Source organism: Mytilus trossulus, chromosome 2 (genome assembly GCF_036588685.1).
Source record: "Mytilus trossulus isolate FHL-02 chromosome 2, PNRI_Mtr1.1.1.hap1, whole genome shotgun sequence".
Classification (NCBI taxonomy): domain Eukaryota; kingdom Metazoa; phylum Mollusca; class Bivalvia; order Mytilida; family Mytilidae; genus Mytilus; species Mytilus trossulus.
The window spans coordinates 88,889,335-88,912,466 of record NC_086374.1 but is presented as its reverse complement, the minus strand read 5'-3'; the positions used below and the strand labels follow the sequence as shown (position 1 = coordinate 88,912,466).

Here is a 23,132-nt window from a genome sequence, read left to right as displayed (position 1 = left end):
GTGCAAGACTATAAAATTACACACTTATACATTAATACTCCTTTGTGATATGTGTATCTTGTTTGAAAAGTAAACCATCCTGATGAAGACATCTGTAAATTCAGAAATTATTGCGAGGTTTTATTTATTGCGAATAATGTGACAGAGTTGTAAACGCAATAGTTTAAACTCGCATTTTAAAATATGTTAATGTATTAAACTGGATTTTAGTCAATATTGCAAAAAATTAAAATCGCATTTAAAGTCAAAAATGACAAAATCGCAATAATAAATGCATGCAATAATTTCTGAATTTACAGTAATCTTACAATCAGTTTAATCAAGGTCTTGAGCTGGCATGTCAGAAACTGCTATTAGTCCTTTGTTAATTTATGTATTGTCATTTTGCTTAGGTTCGTTTGTTCTGACATCAGATTCAGACTTCTTTTAAACTGAGTTTTACTGTGTGTATTGACGAGTGTTTCTTTATTTTACATTGGCTTGAGGTATAGGGGGAGGTTTGAGATTTCACTAAACATGTTTAATCCTGCCACATTATCACTGAAATAGTACACATTTTTATTTAGGGGCCAGCTGATGGGGAATTTTCTAGTTGCGTTGATGACCCATTGGTGGCTTTCATCTGTTATCTGCTCTTTGGTCAGTCTCACAGTTGTCATTGTGAAATATTCCCCATTTCCATTCTCAATTTTGTTGTTAAATGTTAATATTGTTTTTGCATGATTCAGTGAGATTAAATCAGAGCTAAATTATGACAGTAAATGATTTCATTGCCAGATTTGTATTATTATAACTCCATGGCTTTGTTCTTCAATTCTAAGTTGTGGATTATCTTCATGCCTCTCAAACTAGTTCTTAGTGCCATCTAAAACCTGCAGTGAGGTGAGATTTTTTTCTCCCTGTTAAAGGCCTCACTGACTTTGAGATGAAGAACAGCACTAAAAGCGCTGTACCTTTGTATCTTTTTATATTTTATTGTGCATGTATTGATTTTGTGTAATGGATGGATACCCCATATATCCTTTCTTTTCTATCAAATTAATGATCTTTTTATAAAGCCTGCCTTCTTTCTATTAATTTATAAAGCAAAAATGGAGTAATGATTGTGTAATATATATATATTTTTCCAAGAGAAAGTCTAACAAGGGATAGGATTTTGGCTTATATATCAGGAGCATTCAATTTTAATCAGTCTGCAGTCTGCAACTCCAATCCAGATGACATACATCATGTACATGACATAATGAATGATGAGCAATCATATGAGAATTCTGATTTTAAGTTTTAAAAAATTCATGGATGAAAAATTGTTGTGAGTGAATATATTTTGCAATGAATTTTAGTGGGTCATTATATTTTTTCAACGAATGGCACAAAATGTGAGACATGGGCCTGCTTAAGTTGCTTTTAAAAGGAAGTATAACGAGAAGTTTTACAAAAATAGGCAACAGCCTAAAATATTGGTACAAAGCTTTATAAGTCAGAATATAGAAAATCTGGCTTAATACTACAGATGCATCAGGTTTGCTTTCTCCATCTGGCATATATCTATTGTCATTAACCTTATTTTCATGGTTCAGCTACTCCTTCCAAACTTAAATCATAGGATTTCTAACTTATTGTGAGTAAAAGGACAACTATTATTAGAATTCAAGCCAGTACGTATGTGTGAAGCACTATATTTTCTATATATTCATTCATTTTAAATCCTGTGAATTCTTTATTGTTCCTGGGATACAGATATTAGTGATTTTTATGGTCATTACAAGTAAAGGTTAACCATGAATTTGAAAGGCCAACAAAGCATAATTTTTTTCTATAAGGCCTGTATGGAGACTTTGGCTAAACCAATACATATCCATGAGAATGCTTTTCTTTGAATTCATGAAATTACATGTATATGAATCCACATTATTAAATTTCCTTGCTGTTTCAGATTCTGTGTATGTTGACCATGCTGGAACAACATTGTACAGTAAATCTCAGATAGAGGCTCATCATAAAGAATTGCTTAGCAACCTGTATGGTAATCCACACAGTCGTAGTCAAAGTAGTCGGTTAACAACTGATGCCATTGATCAAATTAGATACAGGTACATTATGGTACATTATTTGTTAGAAACTGTATTGTTATTTAGCTTTCAGTTAGTAAAAAGTTAGGTATGTTAGCTAGTACTTTGTTGACATTCAAAGCAGACTTGAACCCCTCAGTTGTTTTAAGTACATACTCTGTTAACAACCGACAGTTTGAGATTTTCCTATCACTTGCCTTAATAAAATGGTCTTGTACTGTTGCAACACTTGGTTCTTTGTAAACTTTGCCACTTTTCACTTATCAATGGATAATCTACAATTTTTTACGGGGTAACCTATTCAGTTTCTACAAAAACATTTCATCAATATAACATTTTTGTTTACCACTTTTAATGTAGAAAAGTAAACAATAAATTGTTCATAAAACAATTTTTGTTGATATTATTCTTATTCTTAAACATTAATTCATTTAATTTTTAGGGTTTTGGAGCTGTTTAATACTACAAGTGACGAGTATACAGTTATATTTACATCAGGTTGCACTGGTGCACTCAAGCTTATCGCAGAGTCCTTTGACTTTTACACAGAAAACAGTTGCCATGGGAACAAAAAGCAAGTAAGGGAAATAGAAATATGTGACAAAGAGAAAGTTGATGATCCAGGAAATCATGAGTTCAAGGTCAAAGCAGGATGCTTTGCATATTTATTAGATAACCACACTTCTGTACAGGGGATGAGAGAAATTGTAAATGCAGAGGCCATTTTATGTGTTGAAGAAACTACAGATGAAAATTTTAAGATACATCATGTTAAACAAGGGGAAAGGAAAGAAGGAAACTCACTGTTCATATATCCAGCCCAGTCTAATTTTTGTGGCCGTAAATATCCAATGAAATGGATTGACAAAATACATAAAGGTCAATTGCCATTTCAGAGGTCGTTTCCAGGGAAATGGTTTGTTGTTCTGGATGCAGCATCTTATGTCAGTACAAGTCACCTTGACCTTAGCCTGAACAAACCTGATTTTGTCTCACTTTCATTCTACAAAATATTTGGATTTCCAACTGGAATTGGTAAGTTTGCTTCTAGGATGAAAAACAAAGGACATAACTCATTATAAAAAGAGTATATTGTATTGAGTTTTAGCCTGGTCAAGAAGTACTGTTAAACTAAGTAGGTATTCAAACTACTGGATTATTTATACTGCTAAAGTTTGAAGTAAATATATATGTATTGTTTATAAAAAAAATGAGATAGGGAATGATTGCCAATGAAACAGCTATCCATCAGATTTCAATTGAGGTGGATAAGAACAATGATTTTAAATATCAATGTGCTGTGGAAATGAATTGTTGTTTGTATTTTGTTGTTCATTGAAATTTGTGGTTCACCTGTATCCACAAATACGAAATTGGTGTCCAATGAATAATTATAATGAATTCACAGTAATACCTGTCATATGATGAATTCTTATCTTACTTCCATTGTTAACATTATAATACTGCAGTCAGGCAAGTTACTTTTTAATTTAGACTTTTGGAAGATGGAATGGCTTAACTAGTTTTGAATCGACTCTGTCCCCCTTTCTTATCCATCTCCCTTGAGATACCTTTTCTTATCTGCTTCCTTGTCAGTTGCAAATTATTCTATGAATGGAGAGTGAAAATTAATCTGCCCTTGGTGCTTCCCTTTTTACATTAAAATAATTTTAATTTTAAAGATCAAATCATGTCATGTTTGACATTTTGACTGGTAAAACTTTTCATATTTGAGTTTGTCTTATTTGTTCTTTCTATCATGTTAATTTGTTGCTGGGATGTATTAATTGGCACAAGGTATAAAATGTTAGAACACTCCTAGGTATGTTTAGGTATGATTGACTGGTCGTTAAGGTAGATGATATTATGTAATATTTGTTTGTTATAATATACAAACAAAAAGTGTTTGATTGAAAGAATCTGCTGCTAACATCTAACAGCCGTCCAAAAAACTTACATATTTTTATTTTATTATGTTTTTTTCATTTATATTAGGCAAAACAAACTAAAATGTGAGTTTGGCTTGGGTCAAACAAAGTGCTTTTTAAAGGTACATGTATTAGGTACTACAGATAAAGAGACAAAAAGTGTATTATATTACTTTGGTTTATTTCACTTCTGAGTACTTAAGTTCAATCACCAAAACTACAATAAAGTGATTATGAATGACGGAAAAGTATGATTTCCACTAATGCCACAATTAATTCTAGAGTTATCTCCCATGGTGAAAAAAAGTTACTAGATGATAATGCTAGTTTGTTGTAAACTCCCAAGTATCATTTCAGGGGTTCCTCTTTTTTTTTTTATCGAAATAGTTAATTGATTATTTAATTACCAGAATACATTTGTATAGTTTTAATTTACTATGAGACCTGTAGGAGCATTAATATTTACTTTCCTACCAGTGTCATTTGAAGCGTAGTTAAAATACCAACTTTTATTTGTTTAAATTCTTGTTGCATTCTGTCTTTTTACAGTCATTAGGTAAACTGTATGTTCCAGTTTCACAGCAAATTCATTATTGTTTTTAATTTTTCAATGTTTTTTTTTTATATTACGTTTGTTTTTTAAGTAGGGATTTGACTTTGGTACTTTTTAGGGGATTCAGGAAAAACTCAATCCATATAAGTGTGCAGGTCTTTGGTCCTTAGTTTGATACAACATGTGATACACGTTTTCCCCAGTATTATTTTCTATGTAAATTACATTCTGTCTATTTATCGTAGTTTACATTATGGTACAGCTAAATTGTATCGTATATATTACAAGCTGTAATATACAATGTAGATAAACTAAACTCTTGTAAATAGTTGATGCAGACTGGTAAATTAGAGAAAAAAATACTAGAAGTAATGGATGTATCTCCCAGTACTTTATATATTCTGTAAAAGTGCAATATATGATATACACATAGGTTAGACGTTCTACCATTGATTTCCTTCAGTGATCATGTATCATTGATATCCTATCTTAAATGGAACATTTGATTTATGTAATTAATATTTCTACTGATACAAAATTTCTGATGCTGATGTGTTCGATCAACAGGTAAAGGGATATCTATATATGAATAGATAATGGAAATGGGGAATATGTCAAAAAGACGACAACCTGACTAATCAGCAGAAATCAGTCGAAGGCCACCAATGGGTCTTCACTACAGCAAGAAAATCCTGAACTGGAAGGCGTGCTTCAGCTTGCCCCTAAACAAAAATGTGTACTAGTGGACTATGATGGACATCACACTAAACTCCGAAATATATAAATAAATTAGATAATGTTTATTGATGCCAATTCATGCTGTGACATCAAATTGAATTTTTCGAGGTTTTCACAGCTTTGAAATTTTTTGCATAAAAAGGCTTATGGATATATGGAAATTGTATATAAAAATATGAAGATGTGGTACGATTACCACTGAAACAACTATCTACCAAAGTTCAAATGAAGAGGATGTGAGCAATCATAGGCAGACTGAAGTGTCAAAATTTGAGACATCATGGCAAATTGCAAAAACCAGCAACAACTAATTGTTCATCGAAAAACATTCAAAGTCAATACATTAGTATAATTTTTTTGCTTATGTTAGCTATATTTGGACTATGATACTGTCACAAAATATTAATAGTGTCGAACTAGTTATCTTGGGTACCACTGAAAGGACTTATGCATTGTTTCTTTCAACAACTAAAGTAAAATCAACACCACTTATAAAAATGTTTGGTCACAAATTTTTTGTCCTAATTTATTCTGATAATTAGCTTATCCATCTGTGCATCATTTTTCCCCAACATAGAGCAGAAAACCTTTAAATTTGTGGCATCCATTGGTGCAACAATCTTTGTGCCTATCCAACCCTATGTCCTGCCCAAACTCCGGACAGTGATCGTTTCCGTTCCGGAACTATTTTCCTTTACTCCATCAATGTAGTGTAGAGTAGTATTCGGGCCCGTATGCGGATCGGAACTGGAACTGCCGGGGAGTTTGTGTCCTGCCTTGTAATGGCCCAACATTTCTTGTCTGCTTTTAATGATGTTCATATCATAGTTTTATTACAATAATGTCTGATTAGTTAAGAAATTAGTCCAATCAACTGTAATGAGAGGAGTTGTGCCCCTTGTATATGTTAATTATATGGAAAATTGCATAGGAAGTGCTCTCAAGTTACATTCTCTCATGGAATGTCATGAAATTTATATCAAATCATTATTTAAGCAATATTTGGACCAGTATGAATTTGGGGGCAGATCAACTATTGGAGTGAAGACTTTTAAAATGTAAAAATTATGAAAAGTTGCAGCGTAATAGCTCTTTCTTGAAAAAGGTGATGTGTATGATTGGCAATTATGCCTGTCCACCTAAGACCAAATGACATTTCTGTTAGCAACTTTAGGTTACTATAGGCCAACAAATATGAGCCAAACCCATACTGTAGTGAATAGTTAGCTATAAAAGGCCAAAACATGATAAAGTATTAAACAATCAAATGAGAAAAACAATGGCCTTATTTATGATTTAACAAAAAGAAGAGGTAAAAAATGGCAAACAGTAACCAACAACAACAAATATAATACAGTCATCTGACTTGGGACAGCTGGCTTATACATAATGTGGCAGGATTCACTCAGAGTTTTTATGAACTCATTTTGTTCAAAATAAATCCACATCAATTATTTTATGAAGTTATGCTTTTTGGAAATGTAAACTTTATGAAAACTGCATTAAAATAATAGCTCTTATATAAAAAAGAAGATGTGGTATGATTGCCAATAAGACAACCGTCCACAAGAGACCAAAATGACACAGACATTAACAACTAAAGGTCACTGTCTGGCCTTCAACAATGAGCAAAGCCCATACTGCTTTTTCAGCTATGTAAGGCCCAGATATGACAATGTAAAACAATTCAAACGAGAATACTAACAGCCTTATTTATATAAAAATATGAATGAAAAACAAATATGTAACACATAAACAAACGACAACCGCTGAATAACAGACTCCTGACTTGGGACAGGCACATACATAATTAATGTGGCGGGTTAAACATGTTAGCAGGATCCAACCCTCCCCTAACCTGGGACAGTGGTATAACAGTACAACATAAGAAAGAACTATAAAAATCAGTTGAAAAAGGCTTAACTTATTAGATGGACAAAAATGCAAGTGGATGTGGCCAGGTACTTGTACATCCCTGCAACAAAAAGACACTAGGAACAGATTTTAGAGTACTCTCAGTTATGTGACAGCTAGTTCAAAGCCAACTAATAAAAAATCATGCATCTAAGACTAAAAAATATTTTAAATAACATCTCTTGTCAAATTTTTATAGAATAGTTTATAGAGAAATAAAAACAAATTCTTTGTTTGACAGATAAAATATATGTTACAGGGGATATATGAAAGCTGTTCAATAATTTTCTTTTATTTATAATAAGTAAATTTGATATCACAAATATGTTTTGATTATTCAGGAGCTTTACTGGTGAAAAATGAGTCAGCAGACGTTCTGAAGAAAACATATTTTGGTGGTGGTACTGTTGGAGTTAGCTCCCCTACTGAATGTATCCATATCAATCGTTCCAGTTTATCTGACAGGTTAGTTTATGTGAATGACCTTTGAAGTTATTCCTTACTACAAGTTTCCATATGCACAAGAACAGTTTATACAAGGTGGTACTCCTCAATGATATTTCCCCCCACTGAATAATCTTTCCTAATGAATATTTTATCATAATTTTACCAGTTTGTCTAATATGAAAAGTTTGGGATTTAGCTCATCACAAGATGACTTGATTGTTTCTCATGAAAATTTAAAAAAAAAAGACAAACTGAAACTAGATCTTTAATCCACATGAACTTCACCTGAAAAATCTAAGAAAGTGAACTCAAAAAGTTTGTGATTTTTTCACCCCCTTTCACAAACATTGGTATCTTTACTACAAATGTATAAAAGAACATGAAATTGACAAAATGGTTTGTACGTAAAGCTATCCCTGTAAAATAGTTAGCTGCTTTCTTAGAAAAACAGTGTATGTAACAATCTATGGTGATATACAAGATGTGGGTTTTAATTAGTTCTGGTGATCAACTTTGGACTTATTCATAACACTTTGAATTACAAAAAAAAATCATGAAAATGAATTGTTATCGGCCATCATATCTGATTTTGAACTTAAACTTTTAGTTCATAGTTGTGTAATTAGTAGTAGTAAATAATATTTTAGTTTCATTCTATTTGACTTATATTAAATGATAAATCAAGGATTTGTATATTCCACTCTAAAAAAAAAACATGGATCAATTGAAGATCAAATCATATGGTTAGAAAGAAATACACAATAAAATAAAATCACAAAAAAAACACCATAATTTGACATTACAGAATACTGCATTCTTCTTCTTAAAAATTATACCCTTCGTTGTGTCTAAAAATGTCATTATTCAGTTACATTTCATTTGAAAATTACATCATCCAAATTCGCAGGTCATTGTCTTTCATAAAAATATCTCATTCATTTATCAGGTTGGAAAAATTGCTATTAACTCCTCTGTTCCATCAAACTCAACAATCTCAGGTGTTTGTCTGCTTTAGATAATCTTTTTTACAGCTTAATTGGCAATTTCCACGGAAAAATAAGTTAACAATTAATTATTGATTTTTCAAAATGCACAAACAAAACTGTTGAACCAGATAATTGAAGTTGTTTGTCGCAGAGAATATGATGCTGTTTCCTCTTGTTACTATTTCATTTCTTCTCCATGGGATAGAATATGTCTTTGATGAAAACTGCATCTATGGTTTAATTTGAAGACATTAATGAGTGATGGCTCTTACATTCTAAAACAGATCACCTTCCGAAGCTTTGTAAGGGGAGATAATTCATCTGTTATCATCGATAACTGGATGTCAATCACATTGGGAATATCATATTATATTTTTAGAAATTTCATTGTTAGAAGCACGTTGTAAATTGAAAGAAATGTAACCATAACGAAACTATAATAGAGGAACCGATCTAGATCAAAACCAGCAAGACAGAATTGATAGAATGTTTTTTAGTCTCCTGTCGTTTCCCAATCAGTTGGCGTGATATTGAATACATAGAATCCCAGGCCTGTAAACAAATTAATGTTAGATTCCCATTCATTTTGTTAGTTAGAAATGACAGATGACTAAAAGCTGTAGAATTGGATTTTCCAGAGGGTTGTTACTTTACTTGGGACATGATGATAACAATTAAGTTTGCATGTGCTTTTTTTAATATGGGTTAATTGTATGTGTAATATTTTAACTTTACCTATATATATTACTCATATATATGTGTTCATATTTGAACTTTAACCTTTACTTTTTATCACTTCTTCTTTGAAACTATTAAAAATAGATACATGTATAAAAGAATTTAACTTGTGCAAAATGTTTTGGTTATAGAAATGCAAAAAAAAATTTCTTTAACAAAGATTAATTATTTTGTTTGTATACAACTTAGAGAAAAAATTAAAAAAAATTATGAATGAAATAAATTTCTCACTTAGTGCTATGAAACTATATATGAAAGTCTTTTTCTTCATAGTATTGATGGTTGAGATCACTTTATCAAAGATTATTCATTTTGAACTGATTCAGTGGTATATTTGGTGACATTTGACCCTATTTAACGCTATGGGAAATCACTTTCACATCCTTTCTAAAATTCCTAGACCAATCGGACCCTAAAAGATGTGATCAGGAATAATATTGAAAGTCCATCGTATGATTTTATAATTTCATTTAAAAAAAGGGAATTCTTGATTTTCATTTAACCTGTTAAAGTCCAGATCTTCCCAGTATATGGAGGTAGGGTGATAGTGTGTGTGCCTGTGTGGCTACCAAGATTACCTCATTTGGTACCAATGATAGCCATAATGCATTATAGATTTCTGTTGTACCATTTGGGAAATCACATTTTTATATTCTTCTAAGAAATTACAAGACTAATAATCAAACAGACCAAATTGGCTGTTTCAGAATCTAAAGCATCATGGGTAATTTCATTGTTGGTACCCCAAAGTGAAAATTGCGTTAGGTTATTGGTTGAATTTCCATTGTTTATAACATTTTAAACCAATCAAAAAGCTTTGGTGTACGCTTTTGAAAATATAACCCAGGATGCATTAGATTCTGAAACGGCTAATTGTCTGGAATAATGATTATTTCTGATTCAGTTCAGGTGAGAAAAAACACAAACAAGTTTCAACTACAAATGATTGGTCAGCATTTAGATTTAAAAGCGACAGTTATCATACTTTGGGTTGTTGAGGAAGCTTTATTTATTCAACTAAAAAATCGTACAAGAAATATAAGTTTAAGTTTGTAATATGTTTTGTGAAAAGGACTACTAAATAAGCTTGGCACTCACACCACATCTTCCTATATCTATTTGTAGTGTTGTTAAACTTAAGGACATTGATATTAGGTACACGAATTTTAGTTAAACTAAATTAGCTTGGACTAAGTTTTGACAAAGGCAATTGCATAGCTAGGACTTTAGTATCAGAAAACACTATTTCGCAGTAAATCAGTTTTTGGAAAGTTTAGGGTTGAAACAATTTGTTTTGTTAAGGTTTTTTAAAATCTGCGAATTCAGAAATTATTTGGATGTTTTTATTATTGCAAAAAAATGCAACAGTATAAGGTTTGCAATGATGAAAACTTGCATTTTTATATCAGTAGTAATATTCTGTAGTGATATTTTTCCAATAGCATATTAATAAGATTTCCCCTTTTTCCATTATTCCAAAATTTGCAGTAGTAAATGCATGCAGTGATTTCTGAATTATCAGTATGTTCAGACACTTAAGCACTCCTTTTTAAGTTTCTTGTGCAGACAAGGTACTCGTTATAATAAAATTGACTATTTTTCTAGTCTCTACAAGTCCTGAGGATAGCTTCTTATATATATCAATGTATAGCAGAGGCATGGTAAATTCAGTTAACTTGTGAAGTATTGATTTTTGTCACTATTTTCTCATGAAAATCTAATTAAACTATTTTCAGCTGACTAATATTTGCTGATTAAATTTTTTCTGCTTCTCTAAGAATGACTTGCCTAGTAGGTATCTATATATCTATTTACTTTGTAATGAATTAATCATTGATCCTTTATACAATTATTGAGCTTCTGAAAGCCCAAGTAGATGAAGCAGACATGTTATAGATAATTGAAAATGCTTTTAATTTGGGGAACAAAAAAATTGGAGTACAGTGTTAAGAGTTCATGTGATTTAGGATTTCACATGCAATATTTTCTGTACTCCTAGAACTGTGCTTCAGAAGGACTTAAATCTTGGGCAGGACCTTAAGGGATGATGATTTATAGTTCCCATACTTTCCTAGTTAAGATTCAGATAGGCCTAAGATGTGGTTTGCCAGATTAATCTGTACATTTGATTTGGTAATTGTAATGCATTTTAAATTGAATCATTAAAATTGAGAATGGAAACGGGGAATGGGACAACAACCTGACCATAGAGCAGACAACAGCAGAAAGTCACCAACAGGTTTTCAATGCAACGAGGCGTCCATCAGCTGACCACTGAAAAAATATATACTAGTTCAGTGAAAATGAACGCCATACTAAACTCCAAATTGTACACAAGAAACTAAAAGTTAAAATAATTCAAGACTAACAAAGCCAGAGGCTCCTGACTTGGGCCATTTCATATTTTAAGTTATCCTGTCTTTCTTTAGGTAAAGATTGCATAAAACCCTTTTGTAACTTTCCAGGCATTATGTGGTATGGGTGTCTTTCGCCATCTTGGATTGTAAAAAACAGAGAATCTAAGGTCCATATTTTCGATCAAGTTAGCAAAATTTGATGCAGTAATGCAGATTTTTAATGTGAATTTTCATTTAAAAGAACCTATTTTTAGGAAATTACTTATACATATTAATATTTTTACAAGTGTAGATTATTTTTGGTTGTTTTTTGAATATTTTCAAATTGGCAATTTAAGGGGAGGTAACTCTAATACAGTGCATTTTCTGAAGGACTCTTCATGAAATTTTCCTATTTTGTCTTTTAGCCGGAAAAAATGTACGGTGACCCTATCTTTTCTTTTGATATTCTCAAAGCATTGTCTGAACGCAATCTTTTCCTAATTTATTTTACAATTCTATCATTTTGTTTAGTTTCTATTCACAAAATGTTGTTTTTTCCTGTATAGTCCATACAAAATTTGTCATTTTGTCACAACCCGTAGCTTGAGCAAATGCACGGTGACCTATCATTTTTATAATGTTTTTGAACATGTATCAATAGATACTACATTTTGACAAAGTATGAACAAATTCTATCATTTTTATTTTAGACTCCCATACCACCTTAACTTACTTTGACAGCACTAAAAACATAGTGCAGAAAGGTGAACATTATTTATATCCTATTCTTGTACCTGTCAAGCAATTTATAATGCTATATATTTAAATGTCCAAGTAAGAAATAATGTGTGTATATATATAACCATTATTCTCCCAAGAAATTTATTTAATCTAAATTTAATAAGTTGTCCAAGATGTATAAATCTCTGGTCTAAAAATAGGATCATCTATAAATTGTGGTCATGGACAAAGGGGGATAACTGCAATTCAGTTATTGCCTAAATGTGTTTCACAAGCACTTTTAAAATAACAATTTTGTATCATTATGAATCAAATATATGGATAAAACTTTTATTTAATTAAGATTAGAATGTAAAGGTCTCAATGTTTGATCACATTCTGTCAGAAAGTTAATGAGCACAATTATATTTATATCTAGGTAAAAGGACAGTATGATTCTCTATTTGAAATAACATCATAGTCAAGGGGGTCTCATTGAGGGTTAAAATCTCGGATCCCGCTTACTGTTTTGTCAGATTCCCGTATCCCGCTTACACTATGTACGTAAGCAATTCTCATTTTTTTTGTCATTTCCAAGGTCCCGCCAGACCTCATTTCCCATTTTCACGACACAATAATTTGACTTTCACGTGTCATGCTTACCAAAATCGGCAATCCTGTGTCACTCTTAGACCCCAAATGAGACCCACAGTCAACACTGGAAAATGAACCCTTGTTCAAAGAAAGTTTTTTTTATTCTGACTGAGCTTATCTAGTTATAGCTAACTAAGTATCTACTAAAGGAAAGCAATCTCATTACAATTATGTACCCAGTTTCTGTCAGGGTGGGGAAAATTCATTTTTGCATAACAGTGATATACTGTATTATATTAAGCATTTTGATTCATGTAAAGTATCTTATTTTCTCTCATTGCAGATTTCTTCTGTTCTCATAATTTTGTAAAAAATTGTTTTTGGCACTTCTATATTGTTAAAATTTTCTAATGAGATCCAATTTCTTTGTCCATTTTATTTTTTTCTATTGTTATAGCATAACACAGATAAACTCATTGAAAGATAGCAAAACAATTATATCTTTTATAGTTTATGCACATATCTTAAAATAACACTTCTTTCTTTACAATGAGGCATTTTTCAATTAGAGAGTTAAACATCAACTATAAATAGGTTTCTATATGAAGTCATTGGAGTTGTTTCCCTTGACAGCCATTTTGTAGGGGTAAATAATTGATTTTCTTATTTGACCATGCTCAGTACATAGTAGTAATGAATAAAATTGTTTCAAAAAATCTAACTGTCAGAATAATAAATTTGGCTTATTTATGAAGGAATTTGTGCTCTTAGACCTCGGGGACAAAAAGGGGAATAACTATTACTATAAATGTTTCAATCTAAAAATATTCGTTGGAGCTTTAATGGTTGCTGTTTGTTGTTTGAACAGTTTCTTGTTATAAACTGTAAGAATTGGATGCTTGTGGTTAACTATAATTTTGGGATTTGCATTAATATTTGGATGTCAACAATTGGGTTGTAAAACAGATGACTACTTTCTAAACCTTTAGGGGTCTAAGAGTGACGCAGGATTGCCGATTTTGGTAAGCGTGACACGTGAAAGTCAAATTATTGTGAGAATGAGAATTGCTTACGTACATAGTGTAAGCGGGATACGGGAATCTGACAAAACAGTAAGCGGGATCCGAGATTGGAACCCCCCAATGAGACCCCCTTGACTATGATGTTATTTCAAATAGAGAATCATACTGTCCTTTTACCTAGATAAAAATTGCCCTCAATACACCTGCTGAAAATTATTATTTTGGTTTCCTCATTTAAATTTGAAAAATCAAACCATACGACTGTAATCACTATTAAACTGTTAGGAGCTGGCATATTATAAAATAGAAATACTATTGAGAAGTACAGAAGCCAATTTCAGCTGACGTAAACGTTCTTTTTTTATTTTTGAAAATTAATGGATAGAATTTAATTTAGATCAATAGTATTCAAAACCATGGAAATCTTTTGAATGCAGAAAATTCAAACCTAATAGCTTCTCTATTATTAAAGATTAATTGCTAATTACGTAAACATCAAGTAAAAATACTTGATCCTCTTATAGTTAATGCTGCTTTTATACAGCGAATGACGTAAGGTAATTGAATTTCAAAAGGAAAATAAGGAAGTTTAAACAACAGCGTTTTTCTTTAATTGTAATTTCTGAGATTATGTTGTTTTTCCACGCTAGGATATAAAAGTATATCCTGAAATTAGCTCCCCTATGTAATTGGCTTTCTTTAGTTGACTTTGATGGATTTAATTTGAATCGGCTGATAAATAACACAACCTAAACATGCTATTAAAGGCTTGATTTCATTTTAACTTTCAAGTTGTCATGACAATTTCAAAACAGAATAAAAGTGCATCAATGAAAAATTTGGTTTTTTAATGATAAAATGATTAAAAAAATCTTTTATTGGTCATGGAAAATTGATGATAACAGATTTTATTGTTTTTATTAAGATTTTCAGAAAACTCTTTATTACACATCACATACATTGATTGTTTCATTTTGTTTTATAGATATATAAATGATTTTATCATATTATGGTAGAATCAATCAAATTTTTCTTGTAAAAGTTAAATTATATTTAATGCATTTTAGATTTGTTTGCAAAAAAACATTAGCCTAAGAAATTGTTAATCTATTAGCAATATGTTCATATGCTTTGGGAGGGAAATCATTGCTTGAGTCATACATCTTAAGTGCTTAGAGGCTTTATTGTAACTTATTTTGCTGCGTGTTGTAAGCACACACCCAAAAAGGCTTACTAGCTGTTTATTTTGCATTTTGAAAATAAAGTTGATTTGGTAACCACACCTCTTATGAAAAAATTCTTAATATTCTTAAATAATACCTACTGGTTCCCAGATCAAGAGATGGGGATGGGAAGAGGGGGGGGGGGGGTACAAACTTTGTGTATATAGTGCATGTGAAGCTTCCAATACTAGTACATGTATATGATTTTTTTATGAAACGTCCTAGTAAAAGTTGAACTATTTTAGGTGTAAAAGGACTTTATGTGGAAAATTGAATTGTCTATTTTACACTACAGCCGCCTTTAATATATTATATATCTATGAAGATTACATCAGCATATTAATTGTATTGTAATTGAAACATTTTAATTATTTTCAGGTTTGAAGATGGCACAGTACCATTTTTAGATATAATAGCATTAAGACATGGCTTGGATTCTCTCAAGAACCTTGGAGGTAAATGTAACACAGTGTTTACCTTAAAAAAAAACAAGTGATGCATGTTGTCAATGTACTTGACACATGTTTGTGGAATAATATCTATCAAATTAGTTCAAGACCAAATCTTTACAAAGCTTGAAAACAGTTGTTAGCACTTAAAATTAAACAGTGGAAAATATGGAGACAAAATATCACCTTCCATGAAAAGCTGAGAAACATTACCTCTTTGATATTTTGCATGTTACCCATGAGGATATTTTCAAAGGATAAGTTTCTGAAAAATAGTCATAATGAAAAAAATTTGTAAGGGTTTCGCGGAACCCAGTGTCTCGCCTACTTTTGCTGAAAATCACAGGCTCAACAAAAATGAGGAAATAAATCAATAAAAATTTTCCTCTTGATGCTATCTTTTGATTGTAAGAATCTTCTGTCCAAGTTTGGTAAAAATCCAGGATAGTTTATGAATCTAATAAATGTTTAAAAACTATAACTGCAGACTGTATGTAATGTTAACTGGAAGAAAAACTATGTCCATTTATAAGTAAAATACAGATACACAGGTACAAAACATTAACAAAATTTCCTTTTAAATACTAGCTTTTGATCATAAACAAGCTTTTGTCTAAGTTTGGTACAAATTAAAAGTAGTATAAAAAAGTTATTAATTTTTTTTTTAATTTGACCACAGAGTGAATGTGTTGTTTCCCCGCAGAAAAAACTAAGTCCATTTATAAGTAAAATACGGAAAAAATGGAATTTTATTTTTACAAAATTTACTTCTGGATACTATCTTATGATCATAAACAAGCTTCTGTCCAAGTTTGGTAGAAATCCAGTATAGTTTAAGAAAGATATTAAAATTTCAAAAACTTTAACCACAGAGTGAATATTTGTGGACGCCGCTGCCGACGGAATGTAGGATCGCTTAGTCTCGCTTTTTCGAAGGCTTGACAAAATCGTTATTTGTGACATCACAAACATGAATTCATTGTGACATCACAAACATGGATTCATTGTCACATAACAAACAGGGATTCATTGACATCTTTTACAAAGAATTACAAAAAAATCACTGTTATCTTTAAAACAAAATTTATATGATATTAACAACAGTCTTCTCGAAAAAGATGTTATCAATTTTAATCGCTATTTTACAAAATTTCCTAGGATCTAACTGACTGATAATTTCCTTTCTCAGCACAGATGAGTGATATGAGAAATGATCACTAGAAACTAAGGGCAGTGCACACGTGCCATTGTCAATGAAGTTATGGCCACGGTTTTTTAATTTGTTGGTTTACAGATTTTCTCCATGAAAAAGTCGGGTCGGTCGGTCGGGGAAAAAAAGAAAAAAATCTTTCAAGACAGAAAACTGATATGCAAAATAAAAATATATTTCACCTTTCAAATAATAAGTTTGTCATTCTATTTTGTCATCATTCTTAAATTTTAAAAAAGCCTGAAAAGTCAGTTTTATTTTTATTCTGGAAATCAGCAAAATCTGGTCGGCGGACCCGTAAACCAACAAATTAAAAAATCCTGGCCTTTACAAGGTCATTATAGGTAAAATAGCGATAAACTGATTATCATTGGTCATCTCAGCTTGATTTCTTTTCTCACTTTTGTTGTACCAGCTCATGAGAGAAAATCAACCTCGTTGAGATGACAAATGATAATCTATAATTAGCTCTGAGAAAATCTCCTTTTTCAATTAGGCTATTTGCATCTATAGGAAAAGTAATGATAAGATCTCAAAATGAGTCAAGTTGGGATTTATTTCAATTTTATGAAAGCAAATATATACATGCTTAAATTGTTGTAATATATTATAGGTGGAATGAAGTCCATATCTAGACACACGTTCATTGTGGCACAGTACTTCCACCATTATCTTCACAGTCTTCACCATGGAAACAGCCAACAAGTAGCAGACATTTATTGTCATGGAGATTTTTCAGATCCATCAACACAAGGACCAATTGTGAACTTTAATCTTAAAAGATCCAATGGTAGTTATATTGGATTTGCTGAGGTATTATTGAAAGTTGCATAAAATATCAAATAAAATTATTTGTAATTTCTCAAAAGAAAATAAATCTGGAATTCCACTGGAATCCCGGCTGGAATTTTGAGTGGATTCCAAGTGGGATCCCACCTAATTCCACCGGGATAAAATTTCGGGAATCCCGCCAAAAGTCCGGGAATTCCGATGTAAATCCCGGTTGAAATATACTGGGATCCCACTGGGATATTGTGGGAATTCAATTGGGATCCCACTGGGATAAAATTTCGGGATTCCCGCTAAATAAGCGGGATCCCGATGTAAATGTACTGGGATAAAATTGCGGGATTCCCGTAAAAGAAGCGGGATCCCGATGTAAATCCCAGTGGAAATTTAATGGGATTCCTGGAAAAAAAAAGCGGGATCCCAAAAATAAATACCAGCAGGATATACATACACCAATTCAAATTACACTGCCACTGGGATTCCTGGGTTATTTATGCAAAAGGATACATGTCATGTTTTCCTTTCTGCTTATTAATTTGCTGTCTCTGCACTTCCAACTAGAATTGCTGAGTAAATTATGGTAACTGGAATATCTGCATGCAATCTGTATCGTTAAAAGCTCCATTTAAAAAGATCAGTATATCCCCTAAAAGTATCAAAAAAATCCACAAAGAATCATTTGTTCAATACGTTTTGAAGCAACAAATTCAATAGAAATATTATTGCATGTTAATGTTTATAGAATACATTAGATTGGAAGCTAGTCCAAATAATTATGAAGTCTTGAAAGGTTATTTTATTGTTTTTGCAAATTAATTACCTTCCCCCTTTTTTATCCCCTGACGATAAATAACTAGCGACTTATTATTTTCACCAAATAAACATACACACATCTGAATTAAATTTTGACATACTTACTATTTATGCCTGTTATGTGACAATTAAGTTAACAAGTTTATTCATTGTATTGACAATCTCGCCCCAAATTATATCGGCCAAGTTGGTCTGTCTCCGTAACGGTATTATAAATAAATTAAGGGTATCTCATAAAAGTATTAATTACTGGCCAGTTTTTACTAAATATAAGAAAAGAATTCTTTAGTAATTGGCACCTGGTGCAAGTGGCCGCATTATTTAGGACAGTATTTTCTTGGGTCGAACTGTTCAGTACAATTGAAAACAAAGCACGTGGTCATGATTTCTTTTTACATTTTACATAAGTAGAGAAACCAAAGTTTTACGACGTCAGTCATTATCTTATCATTGATGCCGGACGACAACTAATAGAAACGCTCTTATGAGAACTTGGGGAACATTAGAAACGCCCAAGCTTGTCTGGAAAAACACCCGTTGGCATTTCCTCGGACGCCCTGTCATTTTTATCGCGAAAATCTCAGCATTTTTCTGACTTTATATAAATATCTGTCAAACTGAATATTAAGTGACACTTAAATGTGATTGGCTTCACACCTGACAGCTTTGGTGTCATACACATTGTTAATTAACACCAATAACCTATACTTGATGTTATTAGAGACATATGTATACACAAACAAAACACTTGCATATTTTCAACAACACAAATTAATTATGGTTCATACAATTTCCCGTTTTAACTAGACTGGGATCCCAGCATCAGACAGTTTTCCCGATTGGGATCCCGGCTTAAAACAGTTCTGATTGGGATCCCAGTGTCCGATATTTATCCTGTTTCATCTAGACTGGAATCCCGGCTTCAGACATTTATCCCAAATTGGATCCCAGTTTCAGATATTTATCCCGAATGGGATCCCGCCTCCAGATGCCTATCCTGGCTTATCCCGACAATTTCACCGGGATTGCATTTGGATCCCGATCGATCCCGTTTTCGTTTTCTCTTAGGTTGCAATGAACTTCCAACCAATGTAAAGATCAAGACAGGCAAGATTAGTGGTAACTGAAGACTACAAGTAATATTATGATTACATGCTTTTTTTCAACAATTTACCTATATGTAAACCGGAGGATGAAGAACAGTACTGTACATTCAGAAATTATTGCGAGGTTTTTATTTTTGCGAAAATTGCGACTCAGTTGTAAACGCAATAATTTTAACTCGCATTTTGAAATATTTCATATGAATTGAACTGGTCGTCGGCGTCGTCGTCGGCGGTGTCCACAAATATTCACTCTGTGGTTAAAGTTTTTGAAATTTTAATAACTTTCTTAACTTATACTGGATTTCTACTAAACTTGGACAGAAGCTTCTTTATGATCATAAGATAGTATCCAGAAGTAAATTTTGTAAAAAAATAAATCAATTTTTTCCATATTTTACTTTTAAATGGACTTAATTTTTTTGCTGGGAAACAACACATTCACTCTGTGGTTAAAGTTTTTAGAATTTTAATAACTTTCTTAAACTATCCTGGGTTTGTACCAAACTTGCACAGAAGCTTGTTTATGATCATAAGATAGTATCCAGAAGTAAATTTTGTAAAAAAATAAATCAATTTTTTCCATATTTTACTTTTAAATGGACTTAATTTTTTTGCTGGGAAACATTTCATTCACTCTGTGGTTAAAGTTTTTAAAATTTTGATAACTTTCTTAAACTATCCTGGGTTTGTACCAAACTTGGACAGAAGCTTAATAACATGATCATAAAATAGTATCCAGAAGTAAATTTTGTAAAAAAAACAAATCCTTTTTTCCGTATTTTACTTTTTTAAATGGACTTAGATTTTCGTCCAGTTAACCATACATACATGTACAGTCTGCAGTTTTTTTTAAAACATTTATTAGATTCATAAACTATCCTGGATTTTAACCAAACTTGGAAAGAAGCTATCAAAAGGAATATTTTTATTGAGTTTTTTCCTCGTTTTTGTTGAGCCTGCGATTTACAGCAAAAGTAGGCGAGACACTGGGTTCCGCGGAACCCTTACAATTTTTTTTTTATATAAATCGTAAAAATAAAATTGCATTTTAGTCTAAAATGACAAAATCACAATAATAAATGCACCCAATAATTTCTGAATTTACAGTATATAAACCATAAAAAATAACTTATGAATAATAACATTGCAGAAAAATAATTACAAGCATACACCACTTAAAATATGGACACATATTTTACCACATCAAAACAATTTTTTTTGTCAAACTGCCCACCACTTGAAACAAATTGAAAAATTATTAGTTTTGATTTCATGATGATTTTTTTTAGTCTATCTTTTCTTAGGAACATATTGTTATTGTATATGAATCTTGATTTGTAGGTAGATAAAATGGCCCAGTTATATAATATACACTTGAGGACTGGTTGTTTCTGTAATATAGGAGCCTGTCAGAAATACCTAGGACTAACTTCAGAACAAATCAAAGATAATTTTGAGGTACAGTATTTCAATAGAAAGTTTAAATATAAAAAAAAAGATTTATAGAATAACTAATGGAAGAATTCAAATAAAGAAAAATATTCAACGAGTGACTGAACAACACATTAATTCACGAATGCGCATAGTGCATGAGTTAATTATCAGTGTTGTTCGGTCACAAGTTGTATATTTTTCGATATTTGAATTCTTTAATTAGTCACATTTATTACATTTGCAAATGGCTTTTTTTAAAAGAAATTAATGTAAAACATGTAAGGAACTATATCTTTTATGCGACGCATTCACAATATGTTTTGGTCCGCCGTTATTGACGTCTTGACAATGCCTATTGTTGTATGACGTCAGAGAGTGAAATAACCACGTTTATTTCACATGTGAAATTATCGATTTTTATTTAACTGGGAAATCAATGTAATTCATTGCAACCAATGTAATAAGTGGTATAATTGCCAATGAGACATCTTTCCACAAAAAGACCAAATGACACAGAAATTAACAACTATAGGTCACTGTAAGGACTTCAACAGTTAGCTAAGCCCATAACACAAAGTCAGCTAGAAAAGGCCCTGAACTGACACAAGTAACATAATTCAAGGAGAAAACTAAGAGACATATCTTTTTGAAAAAAATAACATGATTTACCATTTATTGATGTAGCAGTTGTTTCCTTATCCTTATTAAAAACCAAGAAAAGTTGCTTCAATGCTTATAAATATGAAGTTTGTTTGTAGTTTTGAAAATGTTTTTAAGAATCAACTTAAAACTCACCTGGTTGCCTAAATATTCATAAAAATCTCATCATAGATACCAGGATTAGAATTATGTATGCCAGATGGGCGTTTCATCTATAAAATACTATATAGTGGCGCTCAAAATAAAATAGAGTTAAAAAGGATAAATAAAATTACCAGTTGAAGGGCATTGAGAACCCAAAATACTAATGGTTTTGCCAAATATACTGGAAGGAATAAAAAAAATAGATGAGATTAATCATATGACCTTTTGAATAATCAAAAGATATATTTTTTTCTACAGGCAGGTCATGTGTGTGGTGATGACAGAGATCTTATAAATGGTAAACCAACAGGATCTGTCCGCATATCATTTGGTTATATGTCTACCATTGAAGATGCTCAACATTGTCTAACGTTTATATGTGACTGTTTTATGGAAAATAAAAACAAACCAAATTTTGCTCAAGATGTACACTCCAAACAGAATAAATGCTCTGTGAATAAAACTCTAGATTCTGTGATAACTGAGGAACAGTCAGATGTGTCTGATTGTTTGTCATCTAGTGTGCAATCTATGATATCCAATGAAAAACAAGATAATGAACAATGTGATCTTACCTTATGCTCAAGCAAATCTTCTGATCAAAAGACAGATTCTCATTGGACAAAAGACTTGCAGTTAGTTCTGCTGACATGTTCACCAGCCAATCATGTTGTAACAAATATTTTCCTCTATCCTGTTAAATCATGTGGTGCTTTTGAGGTAAGCTATTTTTTTCTATTTGCAATTCTTTTGCTACAAATGCTTATGTCAATGGACAATTTAATATTTATTTTGCATACATTGTATATAATTGATAATTTAATATCTGTTTACAAGTTTGAAGCCAGCATTTTAGATCAATTTCAACTTATAATAGTGAAGTCTTTACTCAAATACTGAGTTTAAACAATGCATGTTATTTGCTCTTTGGTCCGGTTATTGTGTCTTTGACATTTCCATTCTCAATATTATGTGACAATGAATGTTTTCCTTTCTATTGACATGGGAATGTCGTATATTTATATCTTTTTATTTTTTGATCAAATTTATGCCATATGCTTCTTCTGAATGATAAGCAATTTCAAAGATAAATATTTTGTGTTTGTAGGAGATATTTAAAAAAATTGACAAAATGGGGTTGTTATTATAGGTCAAGTGACTTTGTTTATTTGTTGTCTGTTTAACACATATCTTAATACATCTCCTCAATAAGGTCATTGAAACTGCAATTTTACATGAAAAAAAAAATGAAA

The 23,132-nt window shown here is 31.5% G+C and overlaps 1 protein-coding gene across 1 annotated transcript in view; it reads left to right on the top strand.

The window, feature by feature from the left end:
* Window positions 1–23,132, top strand: part of LOC134708290 (molybdenum cofactor sulfurase-like) — a 37,612-nt gene that overhangs the window by 2,029 nt on the left and 12,451 nt on the right. Inside the window, exons 2-8 of the mRNA XM_063568710.1 lie at window positions 1,937–2,093; window positions 2,515–3,107; window positions 7,547–7,670; window positions 15,653–15,729; window positions 17,547–17,746; window positions 20,983–21,099; window positions 22,138–22,599. Of these exons, the coding sequence (XP_063424780.1) occupies window positions 1,937–2,093; window positions 2,515–3,107; window positions 7,547–7,670; window positions 15,653–15,729; window positions 17,547–17,746; window positions 20,983–21,099; window positions 22,138–22,599 (1,730 nt within the window). The remainder of the gene's footprint in view (window positions 1–1,936; window positions 2,094–2,514; window positions 3,108–7,546; window positions 7,671–15,652; window positions 15,730–17,546; window positions 17,747–20,982; window positions 21,100–22,137; window positions 22,600–23,132) is intronic.